At 45.2% G+C, this 26,595-nt stretch overlaps 1 protein-coding gene across 1 annotated transcript; it reads right to left on the bottom strand.

Moving 5' to 3' along the window:
• Positions 1-26,392, bottom strand: LOC147892638 (zinc finger CCCH domain-containing protein 32-like). The gene is made up of 7 exons (XM_087387530.1): positions 25,663-26,392; positions 25,305-25,468; positions 25,133-25,195; positions 24,275-24,397; positions 23,702-24,007; positions 910-1,209; positions 1-703 (listed from the first exon to the last, which is right to left on the bottom strand). The coding sequence occupies exons 1-7, from the start codon at positions 25,829-25,831 to the stop codon at positions 374-376; spliced, it is 1,455 nt and encodes a 484-aa protein (XP_087243656.1). The 5' UTR covers positions 25,832-26,392; the 3' UTR covers positions 1-373.
• Between the last annotated feature and the right edge of the window lie 203 nt (positions 26,393-26,595).

Raw genomic sequence — 26,595 nt, 5'->3', positions numbered from 1 at the left:
AAAACTTTGATGAAACAAAAACTCAGTAACTCAAGATCTTAAGTTCAATTATGAGTGGGCCTCGCAACATGAGGTCACCTTTCAAGGATGAGACATTTACAAGTAATGTACTACAGAAATATCCCCAGGACACTGATCCACTTATTAATCACACAGCCTCAAAGAAAACTGGACTTGAGGAAAATTGGCTCAAGTCCCTAAATTCCGTGAAAGGGCAAGTACATAACACCACCTCTTCCTTCCAAAAGCTAATAAAAGTAAAGGCCTTTGACATAGCTCAGCTTCTGTCTGACAGGAATTCTTCGACTCGCTTTGCTGGGGGTAGCCACCCCCCCCCCCCTCCCCCAGACTTCCCAGGTGGAGGCTCTCTAAGTTAATCCTTAGCACTGTCTGACACACCATCTCCATTATCCTGAAAAGCTTGAACTGATGCAATCTGCCCATGCTCACCATTTGCCACAAACTGAGAGTTGATCTTGTCTGCTGGTGATGGTAGTATTTTAGAGGTCTCATAAGGTTTCTCTGATAAAGTGGTAGCAATTGTGGTTGGAGAAGATCCTGACGAATATGGAACTACAGGACTATCGTGGAGCGACGATGCAGATGGATTGTATGAAAGTCCACCAACAGGATGATCATACTTGCATGTGGGTCCATATTTACAAATACCATATTTGGTGTAAAATGTACAAGTGGGCTGTCCCTGTTGAAAATGTCAAAGACAAAGCAAAGGTGGGGATATGAATTGGAGACAACAGAAAGAGCAAAGCTCAACAGAGGAAGCAAAGAAAATTTGACCTTTTGTGGAAGCAGTACACAATTTCACACAAAGAGAACGTTAGGACACAATCTCAACACAGACAGGAATAAGTTTCAAGAGCTTGCACTCCACCGAAATGAAATTCTCACCGGACGAAGTGGAAGCCCCATCATGTTTAAATCTGGCAGTGAGGAAATGCCTTTGGAATGACGGTATTTGCAATTGGCACCAAACTTGCAGGCCCCAGTTTTCATGAAGTGATGGCAGTCGCGTTGCCCTGGTGTCTCAGTGTCTGCAGTGTCCATCTGAAGCCCTGAAGATGGCATTGTTGAAAATGCTAGCATACCTCCTGCACCTGCATCTACTTGCTGGGGTGCAGTACCATAACCAAACCCTCTTGCCAAAGACTCCTGCTGTCGATCTGGGGAAGGCCTTTGACCAAATGGACCCTGTTACAAACAAAGGATGAGAAAATTAATAATTCGCCTCCCACATGGCGCCAGGAAACACTACTAGCACATCTAGATCTCCTGAGCAAGCCAGAAACATTCTATTTACAACAAAAATGTGATAGAAATTCTCTCCCACAGTCAATACTCCTAAATTACTTCCCCATTTCATTCTCAAACAGACACTTCAATCTTCCCACTGAGAGGTTGTAGTGCCTCATCTTTTGGTTAAGAAATTGCAATGAGAAACATATGTGACAAATTGCACCTAGTTTCAAGTCTCCTTCGGTTTGTGTGTTTTGTTAATCAGATATCAAGAAGTTTCTCTTGGACTGCAATGCAATTTTAGGTTCCTCTTGTTATTGTGACTAACAAAAGCTAGTGCAGGCAGCAGGCCTTACAGCATCCCACTAGCGCAAATTCATGAAACATACAGCTGGTCACTAATGCATTTGATCTCCTCAACAAGCTAATAAGTATTCCACCCCTTGTTCCATGCCTAGTCTAAATAATCTAATGGGTAATACAATATACCTTCTACAACTAGAATATATCCTATCATACAAATTTTGAAATTTTGTTGTTCTAAAGTCCTAAAATCTACACAGAATATAAAAGAGAAAACGAAAGAGAATAAAAAAGAGGTAACCAAAAAATTTTTGAAAAGCAAAAGAAGACATACTTAGCAAGCAAAGCAACACTTATGTCATCATCAATGCCCAAGCGTAAGCAGCTATACTAGGTTTCTAAAGACCTGCAGACTCTCTTGGGAAAACCCAGTGCTTACTAAAATACGTCAAATAAACAAAATAGAAAGAAAACAAGAAAGGAAGAACAAAGGAAGAAGGTGACTAAGCAAAAATAAACAAGCAAATAAGAAACAAAATTGACCAAGATCATAGATTATAGGATGACGAGAAAATATGAAAGGAGGACCAATTTAATACTTCTCCATGATTAGGTCCTAACCAATGTATAATTGAGGGTACCTTTGTATGTGCTGTAGTTAAATTTGTCAATACACAAGGGTGATTTTTGTAAATTGAAAGCCTCAGATGGAGAAATGTTGCTGAACTGAACCAAGAAGGAAGCACTTCTATTAGGCAAATGTTTGCCTTTCAACATGCATCTGGCCATTTCCATCACTAATCTATTCTTCCGCTCAACCACGGGATTCTGCTGAGTATAAGACACCGTGCATCAATGATTGATGCCACGGCAAGCCAAATAAACAGCAAACTCCTTCGACATGTATTCACCCCCACTGTCTGTATTAAGGTGAGCAATGTGCAGCCCACTCTCATTCTCAGCCAAGGCAATAAAGTGCTTGAAGCATGAAGAAACTTCAGATTTGGATTTCAATACGAAAATCCAAGTGTACCTAGTGAAATCATCAATAAAAGTAACAAAATAGTAGAACCCTCCAAGAGCTGCAACCCTCATGGGTCCACAAACATCACTATGAACCAAATAAAGCTTGCGTAAAGCACCAACTCTCCCATCCTTGGGAAACACAGCACGGTGCATCTTACCAAGCAAGCATGGTTCACAAACATGCCTGGTAGGCATATGCATTTTGGGAAGATCCGCAACCATATCTTCCTTATATAACTTCACCAAGGCTCCAAAATTGAGGTGTCCAAACCTCTCATGCCACGAATGAGTATCTGCCATGGTAGAATCAAGATCAAAGGCATGTGCATCAGCAAGTGCAACATCATCATCCGAACATCTGTCATAAGCATCAAGTCTATAAAGACCTCTAGACAATGTGCCAATCAAAACCATGGTAAAGGCATGTGTAGCATCATACACTGCACACCTAACACCATCAATAAGAACCTAAAAGCCACATGTAGCAATGACTAAAATAGAAATGAGGTTCTTACGAATGCCTGGAACATAAAGCACATACTCTAGAGTGACAATACCAACAAAGACAAAAGTAAGAGCAACTTGCCCAATACCTTTCACGGTATATGATGCATTATTGGCACATGTGACACTGCCCCCCTGAGATGTAAGCTCCAATGAGCTGAATAACTAGAAGTGATGTGCTTACTAGCACCACTATCAAAGAACCAGGCATCACAAACATCTGAAACTACCATACAAGCATCATGAACATCAAGATTATACTGACATGTAACCAAGAAAGCCCAACGCTGGTCTTGTGCAAAATTAGCGAACTCATGTCGATCTTCTACACTAGAAGAACCAGATACTGCAAGACCAGACTCTTTCTTTTTCTTTTCAGATGCTATGCGCTTCCTGCATTCAGAAATATCGCGCCCATGTTTCCTGCAATAATTACATCTCTTCTTCTTTTTGTTATCCCCTGAAGAAGAGGCAGCATGTGAATGATCAGCATGCGAACGAGAGGATTTTCTAACTGAAACCTTGCCTTTATCTTTGTGTTTGTGATGGGCTGTAAATGCTTGATCGCTAGCCATAGAAGCATTGCGATTCACACGACTTTGCTCCTCTTGAAGAAGAAGAGCAACCAGCTGATCAAATTGGCATCACCCCCTGCAACCAACCTCAATGTAGTAGCAAAGCCTTGATATGAATCAGCAGCCCATCAAGGGTATTAGAAACAAGTTGGGAATCAGGCATAATCCAATCAATGTTGGCCAACTGCTCTTTCAAATCCTTCACATTAGTGAGATAGGCATCCATGTTACCACCCTCATCAAGCTTCAAATCTTTCAACTGCTTACAGAGATAGGTAACCCTTGCCTCATTCCGTACCTAATACAAAGATGCAAGCTGATCCCATGCTTGCTTAACTGTCTTGCAAGACCGGATATGAGGGATAATAACCCGTTTCATTGAAAGAGCAATCAAAGCATGTGCTTTGACATCACGACCATCCCACTGAATTTGCTCATGTGAAGGAGGCAAAGCACCTAGAGCAGGAGGTTCAGGTGTCCTAGCAGTAGCATTAGAACCATCATCTAAAGACCCATCACCTGAAGAAGCAAAGGCTGTAGATGTAGCACCATACATAACAAAGCGTGTAGGCCTGGCCTTAGAACCTAAAACAAAATGCCATAGATTCTTGGCAACCAAAACATGTCCCATCATGTATGACCACATGGGATAATTGGTGCCATCACGCTTGTCATTAGCCCCAATCATCCCAAACAAATCATCTTTGTCATCAAACATGGTGCTGAAATAAAAGACAAATGCACCAACTGGCAAAGCAAATGAGAGAAAGGCAACCTCTCAGAATCAAGTAGCAAAAATCTGCCCAAGCTTCAAAGCTTATGCCTGCAAGAGGCTCTACTATCCCAAGGTGTACCTGTTGCAAGAAAAATCCCCAAAGGCAACACGAGGCCTTTCCAAAATGCAAATGAAGCAAAAATTGGAAAGAGCCAATCCAACAACGGCTTACCCAATGATGTAGCCCGAAAGACAGCAATGAAAGGCTCTGAATGCGAGCAAACGAGGGCTGGAAATGAGAATTACAGCAAAAGAAAGTGCTCCCACAAGGAGGAGAGCACTTAGAAATGGAGAGAAAGAGATCCAATGGAGGAGAACTCGCAGCCCGAGGCAAAGGGATGCCAAATGAGGAAGAATGGGCTCAAGGAGTGGACTCCATATCACTTCAACATGCTCCAAAAAGCTCCAACAACCGGCACACAGCTCGAGGCAGCTCCAAAATGCTGGCACGCACCACAAAACAGCTCCGAAATGCTGGCTCGCATCCCAAAACGGCTTCAAAATGCTGGCACGTACTCCGAGGCAGTCCGTACAGCCCTAAATGTGAATGCTGCAGGTACGTACTGTTACGCTCTAGCCGAGGTAGCATGACCTCGGAAGAATCAGTCGACATTTCCCTTATAGGATCTATCTTTGTAATATATGTGTTTGCGCTTTATGTAAATGATCAGGAGGGATTAATGTCAAGGTCCTAGGTGAGGGCTGATAGCACCAGACTGGATAGATCTGAGACCAAGGGCCTAGTGCAAAGATTGTGCCTAGGGGCAAGGAATTAAATGCATCCCAAGAGAGGGGTGAAATGTTGCATTAGGAAGGCCCTATATGGATGACATGTGGCATCTAGATCTATCTAGGGATTTGGGTCTGCTAAGGCTAGTGAGAGAAGGATGGATGGATTGGATTTTACGTGATTTCGATTTTAGATCTCTCTCTTGCTTGGAAGTCTTGGCAGAATAGGCTGGGAGGAAAAATCAGGGTGCTACTCCCGTGATCAGTTCAATCTTATGCTGAACTTTCCGCTCTGGAGGTAACCCATAAGATAGTTCATCCCTAAAACATTCAGAGAACTCCTCTTTTATAAGGTTAGCCAGCTCCATCTCATCACTTTGCATAACATCAGTGCTAGCCGAAGACTCATCCACTGACTCTACCGATGCTGTGCAAAGGTATAAAAACTCTACTTGAGCCTTTCTGATTTCCATCACGGAAACCAACGGTCCCTGAGGTATATCTTTTTCACCTCGCAAGACATAAAGCACATCATTCATCTTGAATTGATACACGTGCTTTTTCCAATCAATGGCTGGATTCTTCCTAGAATGCCACGCCATTCCCAGGGCTATATCCGCATGAGCAAGCTTGGTTATTTCAAAATCAAGCTTCTCAGCATAGTCCTGAATCCGAAGCTCTAACTGGGTAACCCTTTGGTCCCATACTTCAGTTGAACTTCCATCGGCCATCCTGATTGTATACGCATAGTCAGATGGACTTGTCTTTAATTTCAGCCTCTTCACGAGCTTGGAGTTAATCACATTGTGAGTTGACGCTGAGTCAAACAACACAATGACATCATGACTGGCCACTTGCCCTTTCATTTTGATTAACTCCGTATCATTGAAGGCTGTATACCCCGTTGCTGCGGGCTTAGATAGGATGTTATCAGGTGCACTCGTCACTAACTTAGTAACAGACACACAGAACAAACAAGGTACTAACCTCTGAGAAGATCCCGCTGGCTGAATTTGCATCTCTTCCGCTCTGGGACTTCCCTGCATCTCCACGTCGCACTCTGAGATCACCATCTCAGCCATCCGACGATCTTTATTACGTGGACAATCTCTCCACTAATGAGGTTGAAGGCAACCAAAGCATAAGCCTTCTCTCCTCGCTTTTTCCCGCTGTTCTGGGTTCAAGGGAGACTTAGCCCGGGCTGCCATTGGAGTTACTTTCCTCTTCACTCCAATGGTGGTACTTGGTTTAGGAGTTTCAGCCGGTCTCGCCTGCTTGGCTTGACCACTCGGCTGCGAACCACTCCCTCTACTAGCCCACTTCTTCTTAAACCCAGATTTCTTTGGATACCCATACTGGGTTCCGACCTGTGCAAACCCACTTGGCTTGCTGCCCTTGGCATCCTCGTAGTTCAGGGCTATAGCTATTGCATCATCTAGCGTGTTCGCGTACTTAGCCCGAACTTCCATTTTTATTCGATTATTCAATCCAAATATGAAATCTTTCACTTGGATTGATTGAGGCAGGGGTTCGTCAACCTTCATTACACTCTCTCGAAACTTATCAGTGTATTCTGCCACTGATAAATTTCTCTGACGAAGGTTCCTATATTGATCCCAAGCTCGGGATGCCTCGTCAGGAGGTAAGAAGTGTTTCCTGAACTCTCTTTTAAACCCCTCCCAGGTAGTGGATGCTATGCCATCTTTTTGTTGTTTAATCCACCACCGATCCGCTGCCTCACTAAACATATGGGTGGCCTCGCGGATCTTTTTGATGTCATTTCTGATCTCACAAATGGCGAACGCCTCGTCCCATTTGTGTAACCAGGTCTCAATGACATCGGAGCTACGGTCGTTCATCCGCCGACCAGAATACTTTTCCGGTCTGTAATTAGCAATATTTGGCACTTTAGCCTTCCTAGGCTCGACCGTATGGACACTAGACTCCAATTCCATTGGAGCCTTTCCCTTCTCTTCTCGAGAAGGTCTGGCAGACATACTCTGTAGCACTCTCCTAAGTTCAGATTGCCCTGCGTTGGCTTGTAATTGCTGCGCTAACAACTGTTGCAAGGCATCCTCCAGCAATGCAATCCTGCCAGATAAAGTATGAGCTACTGGGCGCGATCCCTGCTGGGTCGGCCGGACTCCTGATTCACCAGGGTCCCTCCTGGAAGCCCCTTCTTCTGCTTCCATTCAAATCAATGGGTGTTTTGCTTTTTTTTTTTTTTTTTAATAAATAATTTTAAACACCCCTAAAACACTGTACTTACAAACTGACACAATTCCCTATACTAGGGAATACCTGCAATCTGACAACTATACTGACCAAGTATTTGACACAAGCATATATCACAATATACCCCAAACCACTTTCCCTGTACTAGGGAAATTCCTGCATCAATGACACATATGCCCTCAGCATATCCTCTAAAGTCTGGTTGACTCTCTCCGTCTGACCATCCGTCTCAGGATGATCCCGACTACTCATTCCCAACTCAGTCCTTAGTGTCTCAAATACCGCTGTCCAAAAGTGACCGGTAAACCTGACATCTCTGTCTGACACTATGGATCTAGGCAATCCATGCAGACAAAATATATGTCTAATAAACAAATCCGCTACTTGCGGGGCACTAACAGACTCTCTAGTCGGAATGAAGTGAGCCATCTTGGTTAGACGATCAACCACCACAATGATAGAATTATACCCTCCTTGTGTTGCAGGTAGCCCTACAATAAAATCCATGGAAATGCTCTTCCACTTACTTAGTGGTATTTCCAAGGGCTGTAAAAGTCCGGGTGGCTTCACCCGCTCGGCCTTACTTACCTGACACGAGAAACACCGTGTCACATATTCATGAATATGCTTTTTCATCTTTGGCCAAAAGAAATCTCGCTTCACGAGATCATATGTCTTCTCGACTCCTGGATGTCCCGCACACGGGCTATCATGGCATTGTCGAATGACTCTGCTTGAGATCATTCTGACCAGGTACTATAACCTTGCCATTTCTAACTAGCATACCATCCCTTATGGTATATCTTGCATAAGTTTGGCCTTTTCTGGATGCCAGGTCATCCTTTTCATTTTCCCCGGGTTTTAACACATGAGCCTTAGGCCATAAGCTCTGGACAAACTCGTCCACCTTTTGAGTTTCTCTGATCTCGGTCATTAGAGCACTCTCTAATACCGTGAAACTCAGGTTATGCATAATGCGAGACAACGCATCAGCTACCTTATTGTCTTTTCCTCTTCGGTACCGAATCGTCAAATTAAACTCCTGCATGAGCTCTGTCCACCTAGCTTGACGGCCCCTCAAGTCAGGCTGTTTACATAAATGTTTCAGAGTATCATGATCCACATCCACATAAAACTCTGAACCATACAGATAATGCCTCCATGTTTTCAAAGCATGGATAACAGCATACAACTCCAATTCATGAGTTGGCCAATTCCTTTGAGAGGGAGAAAGCTTCTTGCTTTCGAAGGCTACTAACCTTCCCTCTTGAAGGAGGACTGCTCCTACCGCAATGCCACTTGCATCGGTTTCTAGGAACAACAGTTTCTGGGGATCAACTATCTTTAACACCGGTCCTGAGACCACAGCTTGTTTTATGGTGTTAAAACTTTCCTGTTGATTCTGTCCCCAAATAAAAGGTACTTTATCTGAGGTCAGATCAGTCAATGGCGATACTATTTCGGAATATCCCTTGATATGCCTTCTATAAAACTGGACAAATCCCAAGAATGATCGCAACGCGGTCAGACTCTGAGAGATTGGCCAAGTTAGTATCGCAGCCACTTTCTTCGGATCCATTTCTACCCCCTGTGGAGTAATTATGAACCCCAACTATTCAAGCCTAACCATAGCCTGGCGGATATTAGCTCTGGCAAGTGCTAGCATCTCCCGCATCTGAACTACAAAGTTCGCGGCACTAGGCACTTTCTGAGGTACTCCAACTATAGTTGGATTGGCTGGTCTATAACCATAGTTCAGCTCAAACGGACTGAACCCAGTAGATGAATGTTTCCTATCATTGTAGGCAAACTCTAACAATGGCAACCACTTGTCCCATGTATGTTGCCTCAATGACACATAATGACCAAACCTGCTTCTAAAAGCGGTTTTATGCACATCCTCGGCTCTAATCCGGATCTGATGATAGCCGCACTTAAGATCTATCTTGCTGAAAATCACGGCTCCATGTAATGCATCTAGCAAATCATCAATCCGAGCCATCGGATACCTGTGGGCCCATAACCCACAGGTCCCAGGATCGAAATCTGGCTCTGATACCAACTGTCAACTTCCTCTTCACTAAGGCTAGTATAGTGAAGAGGAAGTTGACACGTACAGCATTTACTATCTGTCAGCAGGTCCGTACAGCATTAAATGCTGTCACAGCAGTTCTGTACAGCAGTAAAGAGCCTATAAGACAGCCGTACTGCAGTAAATGAGGACTTGTCACGTCCGTACAGCTCTGTGTCAGCCTTCAATGAGTCCATACAAGGCCGTACAGATGTACGGAATCCATACAAATGGTGATGTCCACACATGTGAGTCCGTACAAAGTGAACAGCTCGATGAAGGTGAGAATCACCTCAGAAATCAGCTCCCTTCGCGATGGTTGCTCCAAAGTGTGGTCTTCCCTCGTCAAAATGAGATCTTTCACGACAGAAGTGCTTGGAAAGGTCTCAAACACTCGTGGGAGTGTAAAAACCAACAAGACCAGCACGAATGGGGGCTCCAAAGGCTGCCAAACAGCTTGGGAAAGCTGTCAATGGCTGAGGGAATGGATTCCCGACCTACTCTGAGACCACCATACCAAGGTATAGGCGGCATCTATGGATAGACCATGAGATGGCCTACAGTATCAAGCAACAAAATGCCTCATGCAAGGTCTTATAAACATCCTAATGCAAATCCAAGGAGGAGGCCTATATCTAGATGAATCTAGCAACATGCCCAAAGTTATGCCTTGCAATAGTTGGTACAATACGGATTGTAGGGCCCTTCGCCAACAGCTCTGATTCGAAGCCAAACATAATCATTCGTATAGTTCAGACACGATACGTGAGTACTGTCATCTAGTACGTCGGAAGAAGCACGCATTTATCACTATTTAGTAACAACTCCAAGGGTTTTTTGTGCAAGTTCCTACAGCGAAAATCACCCTCACCTCTCACCGATACCCAAATTCGGCACGCATATGCACAACTTCTATGACGTCCCACAGCAGCCTGCCCCGGACCTCTCACTCACCCCACCCCTAATTGCACCCTGTTCACTAGAGGTGGCGTCAAAGACGCGGCACTGAAACTTCACAATGGTCGAATGAAAGATCACAAGGGGCTCTGCACTGAATATGTTGCATATGGGATTGATATCCTAGCCCCAATCCTGGCTAAGTTTTTCAATGAAGCAGTTTGCTTTGGCTTCCCATGCGCCTGGACCCTGAACACTATCACTCCAATTCACAAGGCAAGCAATCCCATGAACCTAGGGAACTATAGGACCATTATGATTGGACATGTCATGTCCAAGATTTATGCATCAGTACTTGATACAGAGGTTAGCCGGTTCGCAGAGATGTAAGGACTCAGAGCAGAGACGCAGGCAAGATTCCGACGAGACCATACTTAGGTGTTGTTTTCTCTAGCCCCGATCTTCACGTTGAGACCAACGATGCAGCCCATTTGAGTAGAGGCTACGTCTCACTTGCCCGATTGGAGAGACAGTGCTTCCATCCACATTTTCAGGATCCTCGGACCAAGGCTCTCCTATTTGACTCCTTGGTTTGACCAGCCAGCTAGCGGGCATGTATGGCAGCCCTTGTTGGGGGCCATACCTCCCAAACGCAGAGTGGGCTCAAGTAGAGCGATTACAAACCCTCTTGCTCGCGTGGATGATCCGGGACAAGCCATCAATGCCGCACCATATTAGTATGGATCCTGCACATCAAAATGACGTAGGTTACCACGGCTGGCTCTAGCATCATCCATGAGTCTCGCAGATGGAGAAGACGAGAGGGGTTGGTATGCACAAACTATTAGAATGTCACTGTCCCCACCTATGCGCCCCCGATTCGAGGGGACAAGGGGGCAGGAGACAATAGGGACTATGGCGGGAGTGATAGCACACATACCGAACCCCTGGGCTAAACCAGGGTTTGCTTCTGGTCGGTGGAGAGCAGCAGGCTAGTTAGTGCAGAGCAGCAGGCCAGTTGGCCATTTCTCGCTGCTTTCTGGCACTACATCAACCCCTACACCCCCTCACACACTTCATCCATTTTATTGAAGCCTCTATAACACATAGCGCACTATCTAGTGGAGTGTTCAAGAGTTCTCAGCAGAATTTTGTGCCTAGCCCCTATGCTGCATGTTTGTGCTCACCTTGAGCTTTGTTTTGCCCACATTCTATGGAAGAAGAACAAGCTCCAGGACAGGATGCGTGCGCTGGAAATTGAAGTGCAGCAAATAAAGGAATGAAAGTGACTCCGGAAGGAATTTGTAAAGCAATGGAAGAGCTGAAAACAGAAAATGCCACTCTCAAGAAAGAGATTGCAGCCATGCAGGAAACCATGCAAGGCACACATGCTGAACTTAAACAACAAATCAGCAACAGGGAAGCTAAGATGCTGGAATGGAAAGATGTTATCAAAAAGGGCACAACAGCCCCAAAGAAAGAGATTATCTCCGAAGGGAAAAGGACCAGCAAAGCACTAAATGTCTTGGTGAGGGGACTACCAATGGGAGATGCCATGATACGATTCACCAAAATGGGGGCTCACTTGCGAGGCAGCCTGGAGGGTGGGTAAACCTGAGGCACTTACTAAGCCACTAGTGCTGAAGTTCCAGACAGCCATGGACAGAAAGACCCTCATGAGCACAAGAGCGACTTTGAAGGGAACCAAGATCTACCTAGATGATGACCTCACCCTCCTACAACAGGAACACCGAAGGGAAGGTATGGTACGAGTAATGGCAGCAAGGGAAGCAGGGAAATGGGCTGCATATAGGGATGGTAGAGTTATCATCCGAGACAGAGGAGATAAAGAGGATAAGAAGAGGAAGAAGAGGAAGAATTATGACGGCGTCAAGCCCATGGGATGTGTGCACACACCGTACTGAAAATAGCAGTATGGAATTGTAATGGCACACTATGGTCCGACCCATGAGGCTTGTTGGAAACGTATAATGGCAGAGATGTGATCTTCTACACTGAGACACACGAAAGCCCAGAGAGAGGGCTGCCCACAGTAACAAGATGCACATGGGAATCAGCTCATAGGAGGGAGTTGAGGAGAGAGAGCAGAGTACGAAGCTCTGGAAGAGTGGCTGTCCTTTTCAAATCACATGAGATCACGTATCTCTGTGGTCCAGAGAGAGGAGGATGCCCCGCACATGTGGATACGAGTTCAGCTACCACATGCCCAACCTATCTTCATTGAGGTGTGCTACTTCCCTCCAGACACATCATCCTATGCACAAGAGGTCACTACCGATGGACACAGCCCATATGACAATGATGACATCATGGAAATCGCCAGACAGGGAGACACACTCCTACTAGGGGATTTCAATGCACGGACAGGGAATAAACAAGTGGGCCTGCTTCACTTCACAGATGAGAGAGATCCACACCTAGTCCCGAAGCTAGATGTCGCTCAGCTCCGGATATATTGACACTCTGCAAATGCTCCATAGGTAACAAGATATGGATGACAATTCTTGAGCTAGGGGCCATCCACAACCTGATCATCTACAATTTTCTCCATCGATGGCCATCTTCTGGAAGACTCACCTGTTTCCCACATGGCGGTGGATCCAATACAATGGACTATCTACTGGGCCCACTAGACTTTGTCTCACGGATACACGACTTTACCATACGAGGAGAAACCCCCCCCCCACGCCTACACGCACCCAGATCCATTTTGACTGTGCCCTTGACCCAGTGTATGTGAGACAATTAGCCAAAGAGCTCTGTCATGTGCACAGATTGGTATCTGACGTGTACTGGGTACACAAGACTAGCTCAGGTAGCCTGGGGAGGCTTAGAGCTAGGCAAGCTTGATTCTCAGGTTGAGTGGCAAGGATACAAACCAGTTAGAGGTCTTCGCTATTTTTGGCGCTTGGGGCCCCAGTCTATATAAGGGGCCCAGAGGTTCAGTTCTCAGAGAGCTGATGGGAGCAAGTCTCCTTCCCAGGTGCTAGGTCTGATCTTGGATTGAGTTGCGGACGCTCGCCTGCATCATAGCGTAGCCCAAGCCCCAACAACAGATCCCAAGCTTCACAGCGCCACCTAGTGGTATGGGACACCATGCTGGATAGGCTCTGGTTGGGAGTCCGTGCCAATAGCTCAACTCGTGGCTTGGAGGGGACATCTCCTGATTCAAGATTGCATCCCGTAGATGTCATGGTTGGGTGGTGAGCAGCCTGCTCAGTTTCCTCACATTTGGGTGTTCTTGTGTTTGCTTGCAGATCAAAGGTTTCAGGAGTGCTAGGGAGCCAACTCCTAAGATAGGAACTTCTGTTGCGAGAATTTTGAACGAATTTTTCTCCAGGTATGTCCTAATTTCAAAATTCGTGTTCATACCTTGCAAGTGTTTGCTGGTTCATCGGTTAAAAGAAGTGGTTTTAGATAAGGGAAAGGTAGGAGAAGGCAGAGAGTGAGTGAATTCGGCGTTGAACTGAGGCGCTAGGTGAGAGAGAGAGCTAGGTGTAACTGGGAGGGGCAGAGAGCGATTGCAGGGGAGCGTGATTGCAAGAGAGAAGCATTGGTAGGAGAGAAACAATGGGCTGAGGGGGAGCCTTAGTTGACCCCAGGTACGGCGGGCTGAGCAGTGACCATGAGGGCGCCACGGGCTGGAGCAGTTCGCAGCCAAGGAGGGAGTGGAGGGTGGGTGCGCCATAGGTTGGAGCAGGCCGTAGCAAGCTGCGTGAATTTGGGGGGGGCTTGGATGCTAAAAAAAGCACCACCCCTCCAAGTTAGGACGGAGGGGGGGAGTGGCAGGGGCTTTCTTAGAGGCTGAGCCCTGTAAAAGCATCGCTCACCCACTCCAGAGCTTATCGCAGCAGCAGCTCCTCCCCTACGAGCAGATTTGTGCGCAGGTCTACACCCCTCCACATCCCCTCGCCGATTTCCCCCTCTGGTTCCGCCTACTACAGCCCTCCGTACGAGACAACAAGGAGCTTGGCTCCGAGATTGACAGCCTCCGCCAGCCCCTTCTCCTTTCGTCCAGCCAGCCCTCTTTCTTTCATCACCTCTGTTTCGTCAGCTTTTCTCTCTGTTCCAACCTCTCAGTTTCAAGACCACCTATTACTTCTCTTCTCTCAGCCTACTTTCGTCATCAGATCCGATTTCAGTTATGGCTGATTCTGTAGACCCCAAGCTTGCGATGGGAGACCAGGATATGAACTACCATGCGGAGGATGACCAGGGTCTCCATGATGATCTAATTACGAAGACAGCCTTCAGTGAATTTACCACTGCTCTTGATGAAAAGTTTGAGCAGGTTAACATGAATCAAACGGGATTGACACAACAAATCCAAGGCATTCAGACTAAACTCACACTTTTGACTAGCATTGTTCAGGTGCTCACGCATGTGGATGCCATGGCTTCAGTGTTAGGTCCGAACATCATTCCAGATCCTTTTCTCGGAGATCAGAAGTCTCGTACCAAGGAGGTTGTTGACACTTGGTTGCACAAGTGGCAAGTACACTTCCGGTTTCACCCTTACCCGGATGACAAGAAAATACAGCTTACAGCAGGGTTTATGTCAAACAAGGCTTTATTGTGGTGGAAGGAACTCCGACCCAAGCGTGCGACATGGATAGAATTCGAAGGGGTCTTCTGGAAAGAGTTTCTGAAGAAGGAGGAAGATTATGATATCGTAGGCAAGCTCAAAGATCTTGATATGTCCAAGCTGAATCCAACTTTTGAGGTTTATCTTCAGAGGTTTCGGAATTTGCACACCAGAGCTACAAAGATGGATCCAGTGACCTTGTTCAGGTTTCTTTATGGATGGTTTGCCTGACTCGTACAAGTTACAGATCAAGCACAACAAGTGTACCACTTTGCAAGAGGCCGTGAATTACGTGCGCATCTATGATGATACCATGGCTAGCGCAAAGGGAACGACAGTTGCCGACACGGGTGGAAAGAGCAAGAGGAAGTTCTTCCAGTCTACCAGTGGTACCGGGGAGTTGAAGTCTATAGACAACGCCTCCAAGAAACATTCGACTCAGGCGAAGAATGGTCGTGCCCGTTTCCTTCATGCATTGAAGCTAAAGAAAGAGGGACGTTGCTTCATATGCGAGGAGCGAGGCCACACTAGGAATGATTGTCCTAAGCGCAAGAACCAGTTGCAAGCGCTGGGACCAAAGCTCTATGCGGATACAAGTACCAAAGCTAAGGGAGCTAATCAAGTTTCAATGACAGGTATTTTTGTAAATGTCACTTTCTTGTAATTGAACTTTTAATCATTCGTTATTTGGTTCCCATGATCTTTTCCGAGTTTATGGAGAAGTTAAGGACCATCTCTTTGACCCGGGCAGTTCACACAACTTTGTTAATTACAAACTTGTGCAGAAGATGGGGCTGTCCACGATACCTAGCAATCACACCTACGAGGTGCAGCTTCCAGCTGGAAAGCAATTTTGGGATCGCAAGATTGAAGCACTTTCTATCCGGATTCAAGACTGCACAACTGCTCTTACGTGCTATGTCATGCACTTGGAGCATGTGAACTTGTTAATCGGAAAAGAGTGGTTTAAAACTCACAATATTCGGATTGGATGGAAGGAACATACCCTTTCTTTTTTAGATAAGGACATCCAATTTGGTATTCAATGTGATAATACTCCCTCTTCTCAAGGACCTATTGTATCTACGATGCAGCTTCGGAATATAATAAACACTTCTCATTATGATGTGTATCAGTGTGTTTTGATTCCGCTTTCTTCATTTGTTATCTCTATTAATAACAAAAATGATTTAAGTTTGTTTGAACACCGTGAATTGAGAACGTTGTTGGATGATTTCATGGATGTATTCCCTGCTCAACTGCCAAAAGGTTTATCTCCATAACGGGCAGTAGACCATCACATAGATTTAGTACCTGGGGCTCAACCTATTAGTGTTCCACCTTATAGGATGAGCCAGCTTGAGGAGGATGAGTTAGCTTCACAGCTACAAGATTATCTGAATATCGGCCCAAGTAAATCACCTTGGGGTGCACCTGTCCTCTTAAGAAAGAAGAAAGATAATTCGTGAAGAATATGTACAGATTATAAACGATTGAATAAAGTGACAATTAAGAATCGATACACTCTTCCTCGTTCCGATGATTTGATAGACCGTTTGGCCAGAGCGAAGTATTTCACTAAGATTGATTTGCGTACGAGCTATCACCAAATCCGTATCTATGCTGAACACATAGATAGAACCGCATTCCGAACTAGGTATGGCCACTACGAGTTTCTCGTATTACCTTTTGGTTTGACCAATGCTCCTGCTACCTTCCAGCAAATGATGAACGATTTGTTCCGAGATTTTCTGGGCAAATTCGTTGTCGTGTTCTTAGATGACATCTTGGTATATAGCCGAACGCTAGAGGATCACATTGGACACCTCCGGATTGTCTTAGTTATTCATAGACAACATAAGCTCTATGCCAAGATGAGTAAATGTGACTTCTTTATGAAGGAGATCATTTACTTAGGACACGAGATTTCTTCTGAAGGTATTAGCATTGATCTGGATCGTATCTAGAAGATCTTGGAATGGCCTATCTCTCAAACTGTGAAACAACTTCGTTCTTTCCTAGGATTCACGGTTTTTCTACATAAGTCTGTGCGTGATTATTCACACATCACGGCACCCCTAACCAACATATTGAAAGATTATGGATGCAGGTCTACCCAACCGATCTCTTGGAATGATGCATTGAACAAGGCTTTTGAAACCTTGAAGTTAACTATCAAGGAAGTACCCATTCTTGCATAACCCGATCCTACCCGGCCTTATGTTTTAGAGGCCGATGCGAGTGATTTTGCAATTGGGGCTACTTTATTCCAAGAGGGCAGACTAGTAGCTTTTGAAAGTAAGAAGCTAGATGACACCCAATATCGTTGGCCCACACTAGAAAAAGAACTCTATGCAGTTGTATATGCTCAGAAGGTCTGGAGACACTACTTGTATGGTTCGAAGTTTCTTGTATTGACCGATCATCAATCAATCAAGTATGTATGTGATGGGTCTGAATTGAGGGGACGGAAGGCTGGATGGGCAGAGTTAATGCAAGATTTTGACTTTGAAATAGGTTATCGAAAGAGTTCAATGAATAGTATGGCAGATGCCTTAAGTCGAGTCAAGTTTGTAAATGCTATGTCATTTACGGAAATATCCTCAGACCTATTTCAATCCTTGAGAGGGCTTTGCGCAACTGATAGTCATTTCAATTCCTATTGGCAGAAAGTCCACGATGGGAGTTGACCAGGACTGAGGGGTTGTGTCACCTACGGTATAGGCGGCAGGAGGTCAGTGGATGATTATCAACGGCTTACTGTTCCGGAATGGAAAGATATGTGTGCCAGGTGTTTCGGATCTTCGAAGATTCTCTGGGAGTGTCATGATGCTCCTAGTGCTGGACATCCAGGTATACATCAGACTCTGTCTCTTGTGAAGCATACCTTTTATTGGCCTAAGATGCGTACATTTATTGAAAACTATGTGGTAGGTTGCCAGGTTTGTCAGGTTACTAAGCAGAACGCCTTAGAAGCGCAAGTTTATTACAGCCATTGCAAATCCCAGGTAATAAATGAAAAAGTATTTCCATGAATTTTATTACCAATTTGCCTAGAACGCGCAAGGGTCATGACTCCATTTGGGTCATAGTGGACCGTCTGACAAAAATGGCTAGATTCTTTTTATATATACCTTTGTAAGACTAGAATGAGTCCAATCATACAAATTTAGATTTTTTGTTGTTCTAATGATCAAAAATCTACACAGAAAATAAAAGAGAAAATAAAAGAGAATATGAAAGAGAAGAAAAAAGAGATAAACAAAAACTTTTATGAAAAACAAAAGGAAGACATACTTAGCAAGCAAAGCAACACTTATGTCGTCATCAGTGCCCAAGCATAAGCAGCTATACTGGGTTTCTAAAGACCCGCGGAGTCTCTTGGGCAAACCCAGTGCTTACTAAAATTTGTCAAATAAACAAAAGAGAAAGAAAACAAGAAACAAGATTCTTACCTACTAGAACAACCATCTTAGTTGTTCAGCTAGCTCACAAGTTTGTGGACCACTTGTTTAAGCTATATGGTTTGCCCTCTGACATAGTCAGCGACAGGGACTCGAAGTTTACAAGTAACTTCTGGACACTTGTTTTTGAGAAGTTGGAAACTACTCTAAGTATGAGTTCCTCAGATCATGCACAATCTGATGGTAGTACAAAGAAGGTCAACCAATTGGTTGAAGATATGCTTCTAAGAGACAATCTTCATGGAAAGATTATCTACCTATGATAGAATTTGCTTATAACAGTGCAAAGCATTGGAGTACTGGTTACAGTCCTTTTATGCTTATGTACGGGTTTCAACCTAAGTCACCAGTTATGGTTGGGTTAAAGGAAATCCAAAATGATGCTGCAAAGACATGCTTGCAAGACATGCAAGAAATGTTGCAGTTTGCCAAGGAGTCTATTAGAAGTGCCCAAGATCGGGACATATTTTATGCTAATAGACATCGTTCACCTAGAGAGTTCTTTGACGGAACGATGGTATATTTGCGTATTCCCAAGGAATCCAAGAGCCTAAGTATTGGTTTGGTTCTCAAGTTATCCCCCAAATACTGTGGTCATGTGCACGGATTGGTATCTGACGTGTACTAGGTACACAAGACTAGCTCAGGTAGCCTGGGGAGGCTTAGAGCTAGGCAGGCTTGATTCTCGGGTTGAGTGGCAAGGGTATGAACCAATTAGAGGTCTTCGTTATTTTTGGCACTTGGGGCCCCAGTCTATATAAGGGCCCAGAGTTTCAGTTCTCAAGGAGCCGATGGGAGCAAGTCTTGTTCCCGAGTGCTAGGTCTAATCCTAGATTGAGTCGCGGACGCGCGCCTACATCATAGCGTAGCCCAAGGCCCAGCAGCAGATCCTAGGCTTCACAACGCCACCTGGTGGTATGGGACACCAAGCAGGATAGGATCTGGTTGGGAGTTCATGCCAATAGTCGTGACTCGGATGGGACATCTGCTGATTCGGGATCGCATCCCGTAGATGTCATGGTTGGGTGGTGAGCAGCTTGCTCAGTTTCCTCCCGTTTGGGTGTTCTTGTGTTTGCTTGCAAATCAGAGGTTTCAGGAGTGCTGGGGTCGTGTCAAGCTCTCGGCCCTACTTGGAGATGATATAGACCTCGCCAGTGCCTCTGACACCCTAGTGTCCGTGGTACAGGATGCTACTACTACATCCTTCCCCACGACCCAAGCCAGGAGGATCCGAGAGGGGAAGCTTCCCCAAAACCCTTGGTTTGACGATGAGTGCAGAGAGGTGAGAGCCCATGTGATACAGGAGCAGGCTTTGGGTCGTCTGACACCACCTGAGGCACAAATGATTTTTTGGCGACTGACACGTCATAAGAGGCAGGCTTTTCTCACACATAGGATGGACAAATCTTTTCGAGGAGGAGACCCAAGCACCGGCTATGATGCCCAAATGTAGACACCGTCGGATATGTCCTCTATGCCTAGACCCACCACATGCCACTTGTTCACCACACAAAATGTACAAGCTGCACTTCGACGATTACACAATCGGAGAGCACAGGACCATCAGGGCCTATAAACTGAGCACTTTGCACATGGAAAGGAGGTCCTAGCTCCAGTCCTAGCACAAATGTTCAATCTTTCAGTGTGCCAGGGCTTCCCACCGGCCTGGAGCACCACCACTCACTATTTAGCAGCAAATGTGGATTCAACTACCACATTGGTGCCAAAGACATCAAATCAGATTGACTATACTACTCACTATTAATAATTTTGTGACAAAGATCGTCCCAAAAGCAAAGTTTTTCAAAGTTGTTGCTTTTGGACAATGGTTTACAAGGGAGGCCAGGTTTAGTGGAAGAGGACTCTCACAAACACCCTTACATCCTATTTGATTTTCATCAATTTGACTGAGTTGCGCACCTCAGCAGGACCAAGGTGTATTTATTACTATTTCAAGCCCGTTGACTTATGGATGCTTGAGTGGCTTGAGTGGAGATATTATCTGCTCCTATGACTCCAGAGGATCGAAGTTCTTACATGGCCTGCAATAGATCTCTTTTGTCACAAAAACCCTTATTACTATTTTTAGTAAACGGGAGTAATGGACCAACATGGGGGCCTTTTCAAATCTAAGGGCATCATATCAAAGAGCTTGGAAAAGAAGAATCTGAAGGCAGAATTTCTATAATGGGTTTTTTTTAAATCAAAGTCTCAAGCACCTGAACCCCTTCGAAAGCACTAAGAGCTCCTACAGAAAGGTGGGTCACCCAAGTGGATTTGAGAAATTGAGGACATCTGTGGACACTATTTCGAAGTGTTTGAGGTAGCTTTGTGGCCGCATAACTGTTTCGATTGAAGGCCAATCAAATCAGAGATTTGCTTCTCCAGTTAGAACTGTTCTCGTCCCCGCTTGGCTGTTTTGAAGTCCCTAGTGGTGGTGCAACCAGTGACCTGACTTGACCAGAGAATTCCTACAAGAAGGTGGCTTGATCGTTCTGAAAATTGTACGGATTGTGAGCCACAAAAATATTAGTTCGTTTTCCTATGCATGTATCCGAAAAAGTCAGAGAATCTTGGGCACATCCTTCCAAAGGATTGTTGAGCATTCAAATTGTTTCACGTGTCTCTGAGGCCAAGCCTTCTATAACGGGCATGGCTCACCCTTGTTGAGCCTGATCTTGTCAACGTGCACTCACTATTTTGCATGTGTCCTGGTTCCCACGGTCTTGCTTGTGCATTGCACAAAGGTGGACTGTGTTGCAATCATATAGCTCTTCCTGGCAGGGGTCCCCACCTTGCCCCTCAACCAGTGGACCTAGCTCTTTAATCATGGATTTTACGTAGTTAACCATAAGATTAAATCCTCAACACAACCCCATATGGCAAACACTGGAGTCTGGGCCATCTCAGAATGCATCTTTGTTGTGTGCTTCATGGATTGCATGAGCTAGGCATCTCATTACCCTATGATTTAGGCTTGCCTTTGACAGCCTTCTGGGAATCTAGGAAACTCTCTAGGTAGATGAATTGAATAGGCAATGCATCCCAAGCCTACCAAGTCTGGCCAAGTATTGTTCCTTTCCATGCCAATGGTGACAACCTCGTGTTCCGTGTTAAGTGGCCAAAATGCCATGCCGTTCACAGGATTCACCCACATTCTCGTATAACATACCATCATTAGATTTACCAAATGCCTCCCCGACACTAAAGAGTGTGCAAAAGATGTGACCAAGGGATAGGCTGTCTCTCCCATCGGTGTAGGTAAATGGGGTTGGCCTTGTATAAGAATTACCAACCCACAGGGGACCTTGTGGCTGGTCAACATATGAGCATCATCCTTGCCAATATGAGCCCTCATACCCTTTGCCGAGGATCCCCTGGAAATGGCATCTCCCATAAGAGACACTTTCCCATCCCCATCATTCTGGTGTATACAAGAAATCATTGCCCATCTCCTGTATTGCAAGGTGCACACACTCTCCAATCTGCTTACAAATTTGTTGGCCGATTTGCTGACCCATCTGCTTCAATGCCTCAGCCTGAAAAGCATCATCAACAAAGCATCCAGGAATCCAATCCTAGTGCCATCACTCGTGGGCATTGCAGAACTAGGAGGTAGTTTCATAGTACCATTGGGTGCTCCTATAATGCCAGCCTTTGGCTCTTGATGTCCATATTCATTTACCATCGTTTAAGATGCTATTTTCATCTAAGCACCTGTCCCCACAAAACCCTTAAGTATTTGCAGTTGCAATCGCCTGGAGTTTGTCCTATATACAAAGGCATGATCCTCTGGCATTTGTATCTCCACTTTCAGCATAGAATGACAATCTCATTTGCTTGCATGTCAGTCAACCACCCTCATCTGTCTCCTGCTCATGCTAGGCTATAACTGCATGCATGTTGTTTGCATAAAAGCTCTATAGTAATTCTCATGTACAGCATAGACATTGAAACAATTCCCATCTCTTGTATTCCATATGCATGTTTCAATCTACTGAAAATTGCATTCCCATGTCCATCATGTTCAAAGGATGAATGTCTTAAGGTACAACAATCATAGACATTCCAACCCCTTGCAAACTATTTGTTGCTTGCAATGGATTATAGTGTGAGGCAAAGTGTATCAAGGCTTACCACTATTTTTTTGCAAGAAGATCAAGGCTTACCACCTGAGACCCAAGAAATGACAATCTCCTCGATAAGACCAAAAGGGGAACATACTTCATGCAACACAAATTGTGTAGATGCTTATCAATAGGATTCGATTGGGCCTTGCATTTGGGTGTTCATGGGACTCTCACATGAGAGTGCAAACAGTACCTACTAAATGCTTTGTCTGCTCCTTGTTACGCAATGCTGCACAAACTTGCAGAAGTGTCTGCGTTCTTGCTAACACTGATGCAAAAACTCCTCTGTTCTGAACAGTGCTGCAAAAACTGTTTCTTGCTAATGGCCTTCCATACTCACATAGAGTGGGCATGCCCGTAGGAAGAAGGAACTCAGGCTGAAGTGAATGGAGATTAGAAAAAAGGGGTGTAGCTAGAAGCAGGTGCCAAGAACATGAGCTCTGATACCAATGAAGTGAAGGGAACGGGGTAGATTTCGCAGAGGACAGTGAATGGAAGAGGGTAGAAGAGAGAGAGAGAGAGAGAGAGAGAGAGATGGGGGAAAGAGTAGGAGGGAGGGGAAGAGGAGTGAGAGAGAAACCCTTACCATCCCAACCCTTCTCTTAGCCAAGCCTTTCTATATCAGCCTAAAGCCCACTCCTTTCAAATCTGCCATGACTATTTATGGTTGAATGTGGATGCTTTAGGTCATCTATGTATTTCCTATGGCTCTCTACATTGCATGTAACTATTCCCCCTCCTCTTCCTCAAATTCCGAAAATAAAATTATCCAAAGATCACAACTAAAAATTTCCCCAAAAATATTCTTCCAAAGCTCGCACCTAGCGTGCCTGGAATGCCACACACCTAAAGAATTGTACAACCATGTCCCAAATGCACAATGCTGTAGCTCATAAGATATATTCTCAACCTCAGTATCCCTTGTGTCTATTCTGTGTCATCACTTCATAGCACGTTACAGCCTCCAATTCCTATGTGCACGTTTCAGAAACATTCCTCACAGATTTCAACAGAACTCCTAAATTTTGTGGACGCACAACAATCAGTTGCCTTGTTTGTACTTTTAAAATTCCTGATTCCTAAGCAAAGATACAGGTTGCAGAACAAAAAAGCATTCCAACATTGAACTTACTTGGTATGTATTCCATCCAGGTGCTGACATGCTTTGAGGAGAGGATACAAGCACGGGCATGTAACTTAACGGCCCAGACAATCCTGAGCCAGGAGGAATATAAGGAGCCCTTGTGATTGGCCATGAAGGTAGCCCAGTGTGATAAGGCACAGGTACAGGCAATGCTGGTGTGCTAGTTGAATACAGAGGAGAACTAGAAATTGGCAATAAAGTTCCAACAGCAGAAGGCTGAGGATGATGAAATTTGCAAGTAACACCAAACTTACAAGATCCTGTGCGAAGATAATACGCACAATCCTTCTCACCCTGTAGAACATAAGAAAACCGTGTTCATAACAGCTTCCAAACCACATATATTACCAAATACATCAAGGATAATTCACAGTTTCGCAGGTGACAACTGGATCAGCACAGATGTTCCGTTACTTCAAACTCTTTGACTGTATTAGTAGGCTGAGTTGAGCCTAAATCTGGAAAATCATGTAATACTGGCATCCCATTATCAAGCATATCAACGGCCCAAATTTTTTTAACGGCATGCCCAAAAGAAAAGAGTTAAGTATTTTCACAAACCGGCCGTAAAGGAAGACCGAGGAAATTAAGCTGTACTTGTCCACTGTCTGATCCAGCCCTTTTTGGGGGGTGGTGATATTTACACATAGCCCCAAACTTGCAAGTTCCTGTTTTCATATAATACTGCACATTAAAAAAATGTCACGATCTTAGAATGGCATTGTATATTGTAAAATGCTTATTTGTAAAAAATGCCTGCAAAAAACAAGATCAAAGTTTTTGCCAAAAGTCCTGCATGCTCCGAAGTTGGCCAGAGAATTACTGGATTTGGTGTCGTATGATTTAGACCGTGTAATATGACATTCACACATCGCCAGTGCATATAGTGTAATATAATGGCTCGAAAGCAATATAGAAATGCATATATCTGATGTAAATATTATGCAAGAGGAAGGATGGCCAACACTCCTCAGGTTGATCCAGCAAGTGTCTCGCAAATGTAGAATGTTCATGTTCAGCAGCCATTTCTACGAAGTGAAGGAGAGGGGGAGAGAGTGTTCGTTTAAAACTCAATTCAAACGTGCAACGCAATGACATGCCAACTGGAGGGGCATACCATTTTTATGGCTGCATTCAAACCTACACTCATGCATGCCACCAAGCACGAATGCGTGTCACCGTGGGTCTTGACCAGAAGTTTTAACCTCATTAACCACTAATGTGAAGTAATGCATTTAAAGTTGTAATCGTAACAGCGAGGGCTAAACAAACATCATGCAGCAGGCACGAATTGGACTTTTGAAAAAGTAACATCGTTTAGGCATGTTATTAAGCACCTTCGACAACACGAGTGACTTGACCAGCCAGAAACGCCTCTATTCAACAAAACGATTGCATGCGAGCGCATCATCACCGTACCTGACATTCGGGTTGCCCGAGCCTTTGAGGCAGCTCCTCCTTGTCGTGAGCAGGCGTAGAAACCTGCGGACAGATGTATAAGAAGCGTTGAAAAAACATCACTACGTTTTCCCCGCACAAAAAAAATTTGAGAACTTAAGACATACGCAAAGTTCTTTCAAATGTAACCCACCATTCTGTCAAGAGAGGGATGGTTGAAGCGACAATTCGCACCATATCCACAACTGCCAGTGCGGAGATAATATACACAATCAGGCTCGCCCGGTCGTTCTGGATAAGGACCCGCTGAAGCATCCTTTCCTGGAGAAGGCTGCACCGTCATTTGCAGCAGACTTTCTGTAGGTACAAAACATTCACAATTCACATATAAGCACAGAAGCGAGCATTGCCTCGTCAAAAGGCAGATCGCCTAAAAGCAAAGATTGTTGGGAGAAAATGCATGTGCCGGAACCCAAACAAGGGCTCGTAGCCAAAGATCAGATAATTCTAGCTAGCGATGGCAGAAGTTGCATTGCATCTACAGTATTCACCTTCGACGCCGGTTTCACCGATCGGAGCGACGTCGTCGAGGAGATGAGGGTTGCGTCTGCGATCGGGGAAGGGAAGCCAAGGGCGAGCAGCTGCTGCAGCGACAGGGAGGTCGCGAATGGTCAAGTAAGGCGAGGGAGGAGCAGGCTCCAGGGAAGCATAGCAATCCATAAATCATGCTCTGAGAGGGAGGGCTCTCGCCCTCGCTCGCTGTTTCGCAGTCACTTCGGCTCTGGAACCTGCCCGCTTCCGCTTGATCTCTCGCTCTCTCTCTCTGGGCTATTCTGCCTCTCTCTCTCTCTCTCTCTCTCTCTCTCTGGGCTATCGCCGTGAAAGACCTCCTGCCCCTCTCTCTCTCTCTCTCTCTCTCTCTCTCTCAGAGCTTCGCTCTCTCGCTCTCTCTCTCTCTCTCTGGGCTATCGCCGTGAAAGACCTCCTGCCTCTCTCTCTCTCTCTCTCTCTCTCTCTCTCAGAGCTTCGCTCTCGATCGATCGATCGTCCTCGAGGGGTCCTCCTCCACACGATTTCCCTGCGCAGCCACGCACACAGAAGTCTTTCCCCAACCCCGCGGGCACGCTCTCCTCGCCACCTCCTTGGTCCCCGAGGGCAGGTCCCCGCCAGGGGGCCCAATCAGCTCTGTAACTCTTTGCTTGCAGACGAATTCAATCACTCGGGCAGGGGCTATCGACCTCAAGGGGCCATGATGCCATCGTTACTGCTCACATCGCAGCTTCCAGGGGAGTGGCGCAGGAGCAGTGATAGGGAATGCGCAGCAGAGAAAAGAAGCTTGAAATTTTAAGAAAACAAACAAATTTTGAAAAGCAGCAGCAAAACAACAAAATGATGATCACCATCACCATCACCATCACCATCATCACCATCACCATCACCATCACCATGACTAGGAAAATGGACGACAAGATTCACCCAGCCGT

The sequence above is a fragment of the Dipteris shenzhenensis genome, chromosome 16 (assembly GCF_047967505.1).
Source record: "Dipteris shenzhenensis isolate YYH24624 ecotype China chromosome 16, Dip_SZ_1.0, whole genome shotgun sequence".
Taxonomy (NCBI): Eukaryota; Viridiplantae; Streptophyta; class Polypodiopsida; order Gleicheniales; family Dipteridaceae; genus Dipteris; species Dipteris shenzhenensis.
This window is presented reverse-complemented; position numbering and strand designations above follow the sequence as displayed.